Source organism: Solea senegalensis, linkage group LG11 (genome assembly GCF_019176455.1).
Source record: "Solea senegalensis isolate Sse05_10M linkage group LG11, IFAPA_SoseM_1, whole genome shotgun sequence".
Lineage (NCBI taxonomy): Eukaryota > Metazoa > Chordata > Actinopteri > Pleuronectiformes > Soleidae > Solea > Solea senegalensis.
Window position 1 is genome coordinate 6343082 of NC_058031.1, and position 15085 is coordinate 6358166.

The following is a 15085-nucleotide window of genomic DNA, read 5'->3' on the forward strand; positions in this document are numbered from 1 at the left end:
GGAATTGAGAAAATACAAGGAAAGTCAGGAACAATGAACAAAGAACTAAAAACCCAAATGTAAAACAAACTCTCTCAATAATAAATTTGAACTTGAATCATGACAGAAATGTATGCTCTATTAAAAAAAGAAAAGTAAACATTAAATATTTTGTAAATATTCGTCCGTCTGTACTTCATCCCATAACAAGAAAATGATAATAATTTGGCAGTACAGATGTGAGGTGTATACACATCTTTGTATCATTCACCCTTTGTGTATATATGGGTAGTTATGATGGTGTACACCTGCTTATGGCCAGGTACAGCAGTGGCAGGACTCTGAGAAGATTAAGTTGGTAAAGCAATGTTGGATGTGAGTGATCTCATCCCCACAGTTGTAGTAAGAACCTGGAGAACCGGGAATGGCATATTGTCCATTTTCCTTTCCATCGCAGAAATTGCTGTCATCATCAGAAGTTGTCGTGGTGGTGGTGGTGGTGGTGGGGTGGTGGTGGTGGTGGTGGTGGTGGGAGTGGTGGTAGTGGTGGTGGGAGTGGTAGTGGTGGTGGTGGTGGTGGGGTGGGTGGTGGTGGTGGAGTGGTGGTGGTGGTGGGTGGGAGTGGTAGTGGTGGTGGGGTGGGAGTGGGTGGTGGTGGTGGGGTGGTGGTGGGGGTGATGGTGGTGCAGGTGGTGGTGCAGGTGGTCATGGTAGTTGACAAAGGCTCTAGAATGGGGGAAAAAAAAATCACATTATGATGCAGTATTATTATATCATGTGAATGTGACTGAGCTGAAGTTTTTACTCAAAGTCTTAATTGTACTACTGTTTATCGTCACAACACCACTGTAGGAAACAGTGTGTGACGTGACACTCATTCTACCCACTTCACTCTTCACTGTCTACTGCTGTATCCTCTACATGAGGAAGCTGGTCACAGGTCACCAGTCCATCGCAAGGTCAACATACACAGAAAATGTCAACCCGGATTCAAACTAGAGACCTTGTAAGAACACAGCATTTCAGCTGCTTTTTTCCATTACTATGTTAAAACGTACAGTATATACAGAGGGTATAAGTGTCTTATATCCTTTTTTTCCAGCACAACCAATAGGCAAAATGATGGAAAAAAAAAATCACCAATGATATAACCCAAGTACACCTGAGTAAAAAGTACAAAAATGTTTAAAATCTGAATGAATTTGTGAAATTTGGAAATACGTGACCTGTGTGGCACCTGTGCAGCTTGTATTATTAACTACATGATATTTTCAAATGTGCGCATCAAGAATATAAAATCACTACCATGAAACCCAGAGGACAGAATAGATAGTTGTTGTTTACCTATTAGAAGATTATGCAGATGTTGGACAAGGGGATATTTGCCCAAATCACAGAAGGCCCCGTTGAAATCATCCAAGTCCAGAGACCAAACAAAGCCTCCGCCAAAGTTCTTTTCTTTTATGAAGTCCACCTGAATATTACAACAAAAATCATGAGCAACTGTTTATCTGGTTTTATGTTAGCTTCCAAAGATCAGTGCTTTACCTTATATTCAATGCTCATCATATCATCGTATCCAACCCACTGAGTTTCTTTTATGCCATATGGAACTTTCTGTTCTTCAGACCACATTACAGTCCCTGTTTTTAGATGGTTACACACCTGAAAAGGGGGATGGGTGAGATTAGAAATTGTATTGGAATTGCATGTTCAGAATGTATATGTATGATCAGCAGAATCATTCAGACTGATCAGAGGGTTCAGTTGTACCTCATAGTAGGCCCAGAAGCCTGGCGCCTTGGTGTAAGGGCCTGCCTGACCTGCTCCACTGATTGGCGCTCCGAAGTCATTGTCGGAAGTGGACAGTGTGAAGGTTCGCCCATATGCAGCAAATCCCATAATGAGCTTTGCAGAGGGTGCACCGCTGTCCCTCCAGTATGTCATTGCATATTCCTGAAATGTGAGGAAAAAAAAGATATTTGGAGCCCTTATACATTAACAATAGAATATTGCAGTCAAATTTAAAACAAAATTCTTTTATTGTGTAAAAGACAACTGAGTTTGTACGTATAAATATGGCTTTGAGTCTTCTTTCTCTCATTCTCTGTTGCATGTTCATATAATGCTTATTGACCAAACCCTCTGTTTGCAGAAATGCACAAAAAAGGCATTTCACTCTTATTTTTGCTTTATAGAACCTACTCATTATATCATTATAGTCTTTCTGTGAAAGAAATGAATTACTCACAGCATTTTTGAATGCAGAATTTCCATTGTTCTCAGGTCTCTTGTACAAAGGACTATGATGTCCTGTGACTCCGTCCCATACACCGTGCATATCAAAGGTCATTACATTTATGAAATCCAGGTAACTGGGGGAAAACAAACAAACAAACAAGCAAAGAATAAAGAAAATGTGATCAAGTTAACTATCTATGACGCCAACTATTTAAAATAATAGTGGAGAATAAAAAAAGTCTTGATTACATGGAAATGAATGGAACATCATAACCGTTATCAATGTATGGTTTGTAAGCAGTCACGGCAGCTGTGACCAGCAGTCTGGGAAGGCCATTTAGCGTTGACTCTGCAACAAAGGCTTTGTAGAGATCCTACAAAACATACAGACATGTGCCACAGTTTTGTTTATGTTCATCATCACATTCACCCTGTGCTATTGCTGACAAAGTTTGTTTCGGAGAATAAATGACATATCAGACCTGGCACAGTATTGAAAACATGTCTTTGTGTGCGCTTTGAGGAAATTCCCAGTCCAGGTTGATCCCATTAAAGTTTTTCTCTCTCAGGAATTTAATTGTAGAATCAATGAAAGTTTTTCTGCTTTCTGGGTGTGATGCCATGCTGATGAATCTGGAAGCGACACAAAAGGAGATAAGCTACATTATGATTTGTTATGGTGTTATAGTACTCATATGGTATGTTGTTATTTGCGTATTGCATACTTATTATTGTCAAACACAGCGCCTCCAATTGCCACAAGGACTGGTAGGTGAGGATTTCTATATGAGAAAATCATTATTGTTATTATCATTCATTGTCTACCACTATATAAGGAACATACACACACACTTCATACAGAAAGGCCCTTGGTTGGACACGGGTCCACCACAATGTGACCCTATTGTTACTGTTGTTTTTTTAAGTGAAAAAATATTTAAAAGGTTACAACTCACTTTTCTCTTAACAGACTTAAATCATTTAAGTATATCTCGTCATCGCTGTTTCTGGCCACCAGCTGATTGTTACTCATGTCGGCAAAGGCAAAGATCAGATGGGTGCACAGGTTTGGATCGATGTTCGAAGTGGTGAATCTTCCCAGCGTCTGTCGGTAGATGGACCAGCTGGTGACATAGCACACCAGTTTTGAGGAACAAGCTGAAAGACATCAGTATGAAAAGTTTGTGTTTAGGCTCATTATCAATCAACACAACTTTCATTTGAAGGGATTCAGTTCAATTTTTTGAACAAATGCAAAATATAAACTCACCCAAGCTGGTGATGGTCAAGCACAGACCTTCAAAGTGACAAACTCAGTCAATATTCACTCGAAACAAAGCTTTTGCAAACATTCATTTGGTCATTATAAATGTGCCTTACCTGCAATCAGAATGAACTTGTTCATGTTTGCACTGCAGGGATAAATAATTAAAAGAAATTATATTATATACAATTAGTAATTAATATATTCCATCCATCCATCATCTACCGCTTTATCCTCTAATTCATATATTATATAATATAATTCAAAAAATGTCTGTCATGTCACAAAAATGTCTGTCATGTCACAAAAATGTCTGTCATGTCACTGCATAGGAAATAAACATTGTTTATGTAACCTGAGCATAAAAATGAAAGCTTGTCACACACTCGGTATGCAAGGCACATGCTTATTATTCTTTTTCTTCATTATGGCTACATGCAAATTATTAAAGGTTAGAAGGCCCCTTGATTCAAGAGAACTTAAAGTTTTAGACGAAACAGTCTGTAATACTGTAATATTATGCTCCGTATACATATTGTATAGCAACAGCTGTCCTCGTGACGCCTTTGTCTTTGCACAGATACAAACATATAAATAGACAACTGGGTGCAACTGGTCCTTCATTCTGGTTCAAACTAAAATATGGGACTCACGGTGGCACATTTTAATTAGAGAAGGTAACCGGTCAATAATCTCGAGTTTTCACGTGTATACTTTTACACAACTTTATTTGACTAAAAACATGTGCAACAGAGGTTAACAAATGACTCTCGACTCAGTAGCATGCCACAGACATGTAAATAGCCCATTTGTGGAAGCGGCGCTAACTACCAATTTCTATATAAGTAATTACTTATTAATAATTAGGTAATTAGCAATAAGTTACTAGCAGTTAGTAATTAGTGATTGCATTTTTTCTTTCTTAAAACAACCTTGAAATAGACAAATTAAAGAAGGAGATAAAGCAATATACTCACATGTTTGTTGAAGGTTGGTGAAGATTTGACTTCTGACTGAGGATTTTGTGGCAACGGGGCCTTAAGAAGAGACATTTGGAGGGGGTGTGGTTTATTAAGATTTTAACATCAGTAATATGATATTGCATGCAACTCTTTTGTGAGCAGAAACCATCTGAGAACAAAAATGTGGATTGAATAGGTCGGTTATGAAACGTCAAGCAGTGACGATACATTGTTGTGTGACTGTAATTAGGGAGGCTGCAGAACATTCCATTCCACGTATATTTTGCTTTTGTGATCCAGTGAGCTTTGAGATTAAATTGTGCATCTCTTTCACGGTAACTTTGATTGGGGAGTTCCAATTAAGAGGTGCATGCTATTTGAGGCTCACATGCCAAGCAGAAACAATCAGACAGACAGACAGACAGACACATACCACAAGCCTATATGTCTCTTAATCCCCACCATGGCAGTTCATGTCTGGGTGTGTTTGTCACACTCCTTTGTCTCTGTGACTGTGAGCGTAAATAAAGACTAATTGAAATGAATTTCCCACAATTCCCACGATTATTTTCTGCAGCATGTGATGACAAATTAAAAAAACATACATCAAAAAGTGCATTAAAGAAGTAAGTAATGAAATGATTTTGGTCATATACCTGTCCTTCGCGCACCTCAAAGGGCATACAAAAAGAAGTGCACAGTATAAGCATTTGTTTCTCTTTGAAATGAGATTGACATAATGTCATATACGACCCACAAACATCTCGAAGTGCCTTTGACAGAATGTAAAAGAACTAACAGTGCTATCATACCTATCAGACTACTTGTAGGAATCTTTGAGGGACAGTCAAAAGTGTTTCTCTAGTTATGTCAGGTGGAAGAACAGGTTGGGCCACTAAGAAGTTGGTTATGGGCCATTCAAATAGATGGTTTCTATCTATTTGAATAGACTGGCTGTAAACCAACTGTTCAGTAGTGGGTGGGCAATATGAAAAATATTAGCAAAAATGTAATGATAAAATTATTACACAATATTCCATCATGATATCACAATAAGGATTTTCATGATGATACTGTATTTCACAGAATTTCAAAGTAACAGTGCTTGTTTTAATATTGAACGATGTATACCTCACAAGAACAACATATTTATAATGCAAAATAAATCTGAAGTAAAGCAAATAATAACTGGGACATCTGTAAATTAAAACACCAAAAAAAGCTTAAATATGTTTTATTCAGTCTATATTCTATCACCTCAGCCACGGGCCATGTTTTCATAATAACATGATATTAAGTGACGGGCCACATATGGCAACATGTGGCTTGCGGGCCGCCAGTTTGACACCTCTGACTTAGATGAACCAACTCAACCCAGTTAACTACATGTTAATGAATGTTATGTTTAACTTGCATGGCTTCATGTCGCTTCATTGTAAACAAAAACAAATTGAAAACATTTTATTATGAATGGATGAATGAAAAGGCCGTCTCAAATAAAACCTTTCAAAATTGCCGGCAGAGAAAAATTTAAAACTACAAACATTTTAGTTAGTTTTATAAACACACAATTCAGTTTCAGTTCATTTTCTTTTTGAAGCTGTAGTTTTTATATTTATTTCAGTAAAACTGGTCAGGTGAAGACGATGCAATATTAAGCTCAGAAAGTGTTTCAAAATATTGTTATCAGTTTTGTCTGCAGGAGGGGTCTCAAACTCAAATGACCTGGGGGCCACTGAGTGTCGAGTTTGCTCTGTGGAGGGGGCCAGTCAAGGGAAAAGTGCAACTTTTTTTTGAGAAAAAGTCATTGAAATAATCATATTTATGATGCTATTGGTCATCATTTCAAAATAAAAGTGTTTGTTTTGATACAAAACAATAACGAGTTCACATGATAAATGTATTTATGATGCAAAATGAATCTATTGATGAAACAAAAACACAGAAATAACTAATTCTAATCTGATGCAGAGGTGGAAAGTAATGAATTACATTTACTCGTGTTACTGTAATTGAGTAGCTTTTTTTGTGAACTTTTTAAAGCAATTTTTAAAATTTGTATTTTACTTTTACTGAAGTACAGTATGTACTATACTTTGCTACGTTTTAAAACACATCTGTTACTGAGTAAAAAAAAAGACATTTTCATGCACCGGAAACTTTGACAGTGAATGATAAGGACAGACAGGTGTATAACAGGTGTTTAGATATTTTATTTTAATTTGTAAAGGTTTGACTTAAAAACAATGAATGTGATATTTGTGTCCTTGTCCTTTTTGTATGACACAAGAAAGAACCTTGTTAAAAAAGTAAGAGTTAAAAAAGGAGTACTTTTACTTGCACTTAAGTAACATTTTTTTAATCAAAATATGTAGAATATTTCAGTACTCTTTCTACCTCTGGCGTTAAGTTGCGAGCCACATGGAATTTATTTAGGGGGGATGTAGACCTCTAGTCTACAGTGACAAACATTACTGACTACACCATGGAAGTTATTTACAGATTCTGAAAGTGTGATTTTTTGATGTGATCGAAGCTTTCCATCAATGACCAACACATGGAAATCTGAAAATATTTTAGCCTCAAAAAGATTTACACCTTCTGGGGGCCACATTTACATAGCCCAACCCCCTCCTGGTCTAGCTGTCAGTAAAACCACACCCCTCTGTATTGCTAAAACATAGATTTATAAAGCCGCATTAGTAAGGAAATCAAGTGAGCTTGTGCTAAAGCCTTTTTTTATGTTATCTTTTGTTCCTCGGTATATCCAAATTGAAATACTATGGAGAACCTGATCATTTTTATTTATTTATCTGTATAAACCACTCTATGAGTTGTCCTGAGCTGCCCCCTCACGTCACCCTCACGGCGCCCCCCCCTCGCCCCACTGTTTGAGAAGTACTGTCATAATATAAGGCATGTATGTTATGTCTAGTATGTCCTAGTGCACAGAGTGGGCGGAGAAGCTCAGGTGAGGGGAATGAGGTGATTGCAGGGCAGACAGGGGTGGAAAACATACTTGGTAAACAAAAAACAGTCCCTAAACAGGTGACCCCGTGGAAGGGTTGCCGGACGAGAGGCATCCTCTCAGTTTGGCCGTTGGACTGTGGGTGGAAGCCCGACGATAGGCTGACAGAAGCACCAAGGCTGTTATAATTGTATGATTTATTTGGATCCCAGGAATATATGGGGATTCTAATAAAACAAACAGACATACCTAAATTGATTTTGTCGTTGCTAGATCTACAATGAATTGACACTTAAAATGTTTTAATGGTTAGAAAACAACAAAACACCCTCCTTGGTTTAATTTAGATAAGTCTACCACTAGAAATGTAGAACTAACACAGGTTTGTGTTGGTAATAGAGTGCAATTGTGGAAAGGCATTTTCAACTAATTAGAAAACAATCACCAATAGGTTGAGGTGATGTTCTAGTAGATCTAAAAGCCTATAAATACCAAAAATATACAGTAGTAAATATTACATCGTAAAATAAACATCAGTAATTTATTACAATAACTGGAGCATGGATGTTGTAGATCATTGTAGATAAACTGTTTGTTTTTCAAAGTGAACACCTCTTATTTAGAGATCAAGGTGATGAATAAAACAAACAACAAAAAAAATGTGCATCACATCTGTGTCAAAAGCGATTTTTTTAAAACCTCCCCAAACCTGACAAATGTGTTTGAAATATGGAAATCCATCCATCCAGAGTCATGTGTACATGAGGGAAGTACACATTTGGAGTCCTGTCCATCTTTCCTTCTACACACACAGGAATGACATAAAATCTAAACACTGTTTGGTTTATTTCTTTTTATTTTATAATTCCATTTTTTATAATTAACTACCAGGACTCAAATAGATCTACGAAGTTCTGTGGTTTGTTTCAAGTTATACGTGTATTTTCAACAGGTAAAAACAGCAGCTTTCTTTTTGTATCGTCCTTAAATTTCATAAATGCAACAAACTATAGTTCTATAGTTTGTCTATATATATATATAAAACTTAATACATGATGTTATCTTTATTTTAGTTTTGCTGGCTGCTAATTTAAAGGCTTCAGCGTAGTTGACAGGGAGGAGGACCTGAGGACGGAAAACAGCACGATCAGAGCAAATGGCGTTACGCGACCTTTGTTAGGACCATGTGAAGCAGAAACATCAACAAACAAAAAACAAAAAGGTGTTTCGTGAAGGTCCCATGTGGGAGTGCCACATCATCACGTTTGAAAAGATTAGCAGGATTAAGTGCATGTGCATGTTTGACAGTGATGTCGAATATGACAGCAGCGTTGTTTCAAAGCCAACGTGTTGTGGAAAGATGAGACGATTTATTTTTTGTTTTGCTTTATTTTTCCTTTAGTGCTCAGTACCCATGGTAAATTGCAGTGGGAATAATGCACAACTTACATGGACCTCCTGGGTGTGTGTGTTTCTAGATCACATATTCAAGTTCTAAAATAATGTTTTTGTCTTCTTATGTATTGTTGAGGGCCACACGGTGGTGTAGTGGTTAGCACTCTCGCCTTGCAGCGAGAAGACCCGGGTTCAAGCCCCGGTTGGAACAAGGGCCTTTCTGCATGGAGTTTGCATGTTCTCCCCGTGTGTGCGTGGGTTCTCCGGCTTCCTCCCACAGTCCAAAAACATGCAATGTGGGGATTAGGTAAATTGGACACTCTAAATTGACCATAGGAGTGAGTGTGAGAGTGAATGGTTGTTTGTCTCTAGTTGTGTGTCTATCGCCTACCGCCTATCGCCCGATGTAGCTGAGATTGGCACAGCACCCCCCGCGACCCTCTGGTGGAGGATAAAGCGGTTAGATCAGGGGTGTCAAACTCATTTTTGTTCAGGGGCCACATACAGCACAATTTGATCTCAAGGGGGCCGGACCAGTAAAAATAGTAAAATAATAGCATAATAACCTATGAACAACAAGAACCCCTTTGTTTTTTCTCCTTTGTTTTACAGTTAATGAAGGATAATTTTACAAAACATGAAGTGCAATTTCAACAATATCATGCCTAAATCTACTATTTACACTTCACACTGGATCTATAAAGGCACGGGTATCTGGAGCATTTGACATTACGTTTATATTAGTGTGAAATTTTAACAAATTCATCCCGCGGGCCGATTGGACCCTCTGGCGGGCCGGTTCTGGCCCCCGGGCCGCATGTTTGACACCCCTGGGTTAGATGATGACTGACTGACTGACTGTATTGTTGAGTCAAAGTTATGATTCATTATATATCGCCTTTTTAGTATTGATATAAAGTAGCGATAAGTGTGCAGAAGTTACTGTTCATAAAAAGGAGCCAAATTAATTTTGAGCTGTGACATATTTGCAAATTTCACACATTTCAATACGATTTCAAACATTTTCAGTACTTTTTGCTCCGGTCTGTTTATATAGTTGGTGAACTAAAGGACTAAACTAACAACTAAATTACTAAATGAATCAGACTATTTGGGTCATTGAATAATCGGTTTGAGCATTCGTGCAATAATTAAAACAAGATGAGGTGAAGCTGACCGTGGGCGTGGTTAGTGTGTCTGCGTAGTTTGTGCAGACATTCGGAGCCACGCTCGACAGGGTTGATTAATAAAGGCATGAACATTTTATCAGGTTGTTTCTTTTCATTAGGTTTCGCAGGTGAAAGAAGGCTGACCTACAGTCTTGTTGTATGTGTGAGTTAAATCAGAAATCTGGGCCATCCACAGTGACTGCATGTTCAGATAGTGCTTCGTTAAGTGTTCATAACAAGGAGCATAACTAGATAATTGGGTGACACATTCCTGGATGTGTACAACTGCTTGTCATCTGTATGTAGGGGAGGAAATATCTACCACCAAGTAACAATCTGTCCCCAAGAAGTATTCTGTCTTTCCGGCGTGAGCAAGAGGTTTTCCAAAGTAAAGTAAAGTATAGTAAATATTTATTTAATCTGACTCCATTTAAACAACAATTAACTTTACTTTTAAATATTGTTGGGAATTAAAGTTAACCAATCATTTAAAATGTAAACCTTTTAAGAATTCAATTCTATTGAAATCTGACATCGGTCTAGTTCAGGGATGGTTTATATTATAAAAACTAGGGATGCACGATATATCGGCATTAATATTGTTATCGGCCGATGTTCGTCATTTTTTAACATATCGGCATCGGTTCAATGAGTAAAACTGCGCCGATTTTAACAACCGATGTTTATACCCGTCTAATTGCTGTTTGTGTATGTGTGTCGGGAAGGGGAGGCCATGCGGCATTTGTTTGGGCATATGACAGCGTCAGTGGCGCAAGCGCAGCACAAGATGTGTGTGTGTGTGTGTGTGTGTGTGTTGAGGAGAGAGAATGTCAGCGGTGTGGGCGATTTTTCAGGGTGTCAATTGAAGATACAACACTTGCAAAGTCGAGGTAATGCGCGGAGGGTTCCGCGTCAAGTCATTCAATACCACTCATATCTGTTTTGTAGTTTTATTGTTAAGGGAAGTGGCGCGGTTGTTGTTGCCGGAAGGAAGGGTTGTTGACTTTATTTACGTACCCAGTATAGACGCCCTTATCTCGGTTACAGTAACTTTGGCAGGGTATTATTTTTATTTATGTTCATGTTTGTAATTTATGATCCAAACTTTCTCACAGGAGTTTAGTGAGTTGAGGGAGTTAAACTGTACTTTAATTTAGTTACACACTTGCTACAAGTGGTAAAGGTTTCTAAAAACCTTTACTTGTAGTTGGTTACTTGTGTCTTATGTGACCTTGTTATTTGGAGGTAAAACATGTTTTGAAAATAAAGGAAGACATTCAAAAATTCAGCTTGCATGATTTTCATTCTGTACAAACTTTTATCATCTCAGAAACTTTTTTTAAAAACATATATCGATATCGGTAGATATCGGTTATCGGCCATAGCAGCAATATTAATATCGGATATCGGTATCGGCGGAAATAGTCATATCGGTGCATCCCTAATAAAAACCCCTCAGTGACCTTTTTCCACATAGAAGATTAGCCCTAATACCTAGGTTGAAGTGTTCAGAGGTCATAAATGTAACTCAACAGTTTACAGGACATGATACTCAATCTTTTCTATTCAACTCAGAGGTGGAGGGTATGAGTGTTAAATCTCACCATATAACTAGACTAAATAAATCGTCAATAACAGATTCTTAACTATTTAGAACAAAATCTCAACAAGGCAATATTAGAAATGAAGTGTTAACATACCAGTTTATTGAAATGTCCAGTAGTAGAAAATACAGCCAGTAAGTTGTGTGACACACAGTTGATGTGTTGGAGCTTCTGTTAAGCAGACCAAACTCCCCGATGAATGGGAGCTCTGTCCCTTATATCCAAGATATCCCACCAGAATACAGACACTTTACATTTACATATCCATTGTGATTTACTCAGGAATGCTATTTCCATCTGAGGACCTTTTAGTCACCATGGGGTATTTTCACATGACAGTTGAGCCACCTTGACTTGTCGACTTCCTGCACTGAGAACATCAGACCTACACACTTCAAATGAGACAGTGTTTACACTTCAGAATGGTGGGGCTGTCCCCAACTGATGAGGTTTGAACCGAGTTGATTAGTTCATTTACCGATAATCAGTGATGACGTTTTGTCTATTGTCTCCAGGGTGTGGTCTCATTGTCTTACATGTGTAACAATTAACATTTTGGTTGTGTTATTTTTAATAATACTTCATAGAGGGAGCATCAAGGTGAAACAAATTGGTCAGAGAACGTGTCCAACTCCGGTGGGTTGTGACAAATCATTATTTACATGAACAAACTTTGACCTCTCTTTTATCCCAATGATATGCTCTAGACTTTGTAATAAAATGTGCGATAGAATGCAGCACTAACATCGACACACTGGTGTATCTGGCTGCACAGCTAGATACACTGAGCCTGAATCTCCACGACTCGCAACCTGTTTCACCTCTGCTATTTAGCACACTTGGGGTCCCTACAACAGCATATACAACAGTGTCCTGGTATACTTCTGTGCACATGCCATGTCGCGTCAGGGTCCTGTAGTATCCCACTTCACCATCAGGTGGCGGTACAAGTCTGAACGTAGGAAGGACGCATTCCTACCAAAGAAGAAGAGAACAATGCTACAGCTCCCTCGGACACATCCGGTCCATAAATTCAGATTTTTAAGTGGAAGAGAAAAAAAAGGAAAATCTATCTAATCTAACACATAAAGGGATGAGTGAGAAAATAAATTAAATTCATTCACGTCTGGGGGGTTGAGTTGAGTTTGCACATGTGTTGCATTGGGTTTGTGTACGTTATGCATGGAAGTATATCAGGGCATATATCACAACAAAAAAAACAAACAAAAAAAAAAACTTGTACATCGCACTTATTGACTAGCACTTCATAGTTTGATCTACTTGAAGCTCTTACTTACTTCTAGCTCTTATTTGTACCCAAATGTTTAAATGCACTTTTGTAAGTCGCTTTGGATAAAAGCGTCCGCTAAATGACATGTAATGTAATGTAATAATGTAATGTTTTGTGAATGTAGCTTGAAAATTGGGTTTTGTGTTCACAGTTTAGAGAAAAGGAGAGCAGCTTTCAAGAAATGTGTCTTAGCAATCGAGAAAAATTGTAATGGAGTATTGTTTCCACTGTATACTGGGCCTATTATCTAATTGCACCTTAGAAACAAAGAACAACCAACACAGAAACATCAAACATGAATTCTGAAATATATCAAAACTAAAGAAAATATGGCAAACTTGAGGAACCTTTTTATATATATACCTTTTATTATTATTATTGAATTACACATTTAGCAGTATTTATTAGAATTGATCAAAGTTAGGCTTATATTAAACTGTATAAATATATGCGATGAGCAAAACTGTGCCATCATGTTTAACAAAATCAGTAGGTAACAGTATTACATGTGCATAGTCCATACAAATAAAATACAAGTCAGGCATCAGGTTATATAATGTCAGAAACAAATGAGATATATTTTCCATGAATAAAGTTAGAACAGAGAAGGAAAACATTGGCAAATACACAGTATAAGTTGCTTATATTTCATATTAATAAATAAAATAAATAGTATTTTATATTTACAGACACATAGGATACAAGGACACTTTATTGGTGTTGGAGAGCCTAAGGAAAGCTCAGAATGTTGATGTTGGTGATTTAATATTTAAATGCATATTAGTGAGTACGCTAGCAGCTATGATTAAAAACTAGAAGCAACAACCACTAACATATTAATTAACAGTAATCAAAAAATGTATAGATTAATTTTTTTTGACATAGACCCATTTTGTTGATTAGAATAATTAATTTGCAAGCATAACTAACAACTCTTAAGGACTCTTAAATTCAAAGGTCAAGGGTGTAAACCACTGCAGAATGTGCAGGAACATCAAGCCATCAGGCGGTAAAATATGAGGGTGTGGGGATGCATAGGAAAAATAGGATGGTGGATTCTACAGGTCAAAGATATAAAATAAACATAATACAGATTGTTTTTAACATAAATTGCAATTCTGATTGTGTGTTGGTCTGTTAGATAAAGGTTCACATGAATTAAAAAATTACAGCATTTAGTTTTTAAATTGTATTTTATAAAACTGTTGTATTTTTCTACTATTCAATTGTTCTTGTTTTGTTCTAGTAGTATTGTAGTTGTAATTTAAACAGGATGGTGGGAATGGTATGCAAATGTGGGGAAATGGAGAAGGAAGATTAATAAAAGAAAAATTGTTGAGGAGCAAGAGAGCAAGTAAATCATCCATGTAATGTCAACCAGTTGTTCAGTAAACAGTTCAAAGAAGAAACATGATGTTCCTGTCTTTTTTACTGTAAAGTACGACTAAGCCCAGGACCAGTTGCAGCATTTGCAATTTGCTCTGTAGATCAAACCAGTTTGGCATTCATGAATATGTGCTACAGAATTAGTACATTGCAAAAAAGAATAGTTGTTCTCGGGATTAGGATAAATACCATCACGTTTTCCTTTACAATCACCTGTACTGGATACGAAAACTGTGGTTGTTGTTGTGGTTGTAGTAGTGAGAGTGGTGGATGTGGTTGTGGTAGTTGGAGTTGTGGTTGTAGTAGTGGGAGTTGTGGTGGGGTTGTGGTTGAGTAGTGGGAGTTGTGGTTGTGTAGTTGGGGTTGTTGTGGGATTGTGGTTGTAGTAGTGGGAGTTGTAGTGGTGGGAGTGTTGTAGTAGTGGGTTGTGGTTGTAGTAGTTGATTGTGTTAGTAGTGGGAGTTGTAGTTGGGAGGTTGTAGTAGTGGTTGTGGTTGTAGTAGTAAGTAAGTTGTAGTAGTGAGTTGTTGTGGTTGTAGTAGTGGGAGTTGTGGTTGTAGTGGTGGGAGTTGTAGTTGTAGTAGTGGGAGTTGTGGTTGTAGTAGTTGGGGTTGTGGTTGTAGTCGTGGGAGTTGTGGTTGTAGTAGTGGGAGTTGTGGTTGTGGTAGTTGGAGTTGTGGTTGTAGTAGTGGGAGTTGTGGCTGTAGTAGTTTTGTGGTTGTAGTTGGGAGTTGTTTGTAGTAGTGGGAGTTGTGAGTAGTTGCAGTAGTGGGAGTTGTGGTTGTAGTAGTGGGAGTTGTGGTAGTGGTGGAAGTTAGTGGTTGTA

General features: G+C 37.7%; 1 protein-coding gene across 1 annotated transcript; it reads right to left on the reverse strand.

Moving 5' to 3' along the window:
* Positions 1-271: 271 nt before the first annotated feature.
* LOC122776811 (acidic mammalian chitinase-like) lies at positions 272-4516 on the reverse strand. Its single transcript, XM_044037533.1, has 13 exons — positions 4462-4516; positions 3601-3632; positions 3491-3517; positions 3177-3378; positions 2946-3002; positions 2703-2853; positions 2470-2594; positions 2231-2354; positions 1753-1935; positions 1528-1644; positions 1324-1453; positions 582-705; positions 272-320 (listed from the first exon to the last, which is right to left on the reverse strand). The coding sequence occupies exons 2-13, from the start codon at positions 3623-3625 to the stop codon at positions 272-274; spliced, it is 1314 nt and encodes a 437-aa protein (XP_043893468.1). The 5' UTR covers positions 3626-3632; positions 4462-4516.
* Between the last annotated feature and the right edge of the window lie 10569 nt (positions 4517-15085).

Coding starts and splice junctions, on each gene's coding strand:
- LOC122776811 (XM_044037533.1), bottom strand. CDS start 3,625: ATGAACAAGTTCATTCTGATTGCAG. Junction 2,595..2,702: donor TGTTTTCAATACTGTGCCAG/GTCTGATATGTC, acceptor TATGTTTTGTAG/GATCTCTACAAAGCCTTTGT. Junction 2,355..2,469: donor GATGTTCCATTCATTTCCAT/GTAATCAAGACT, acceptor GTTTTCCCCCAG/TTACCTGGATTTCATAAATG.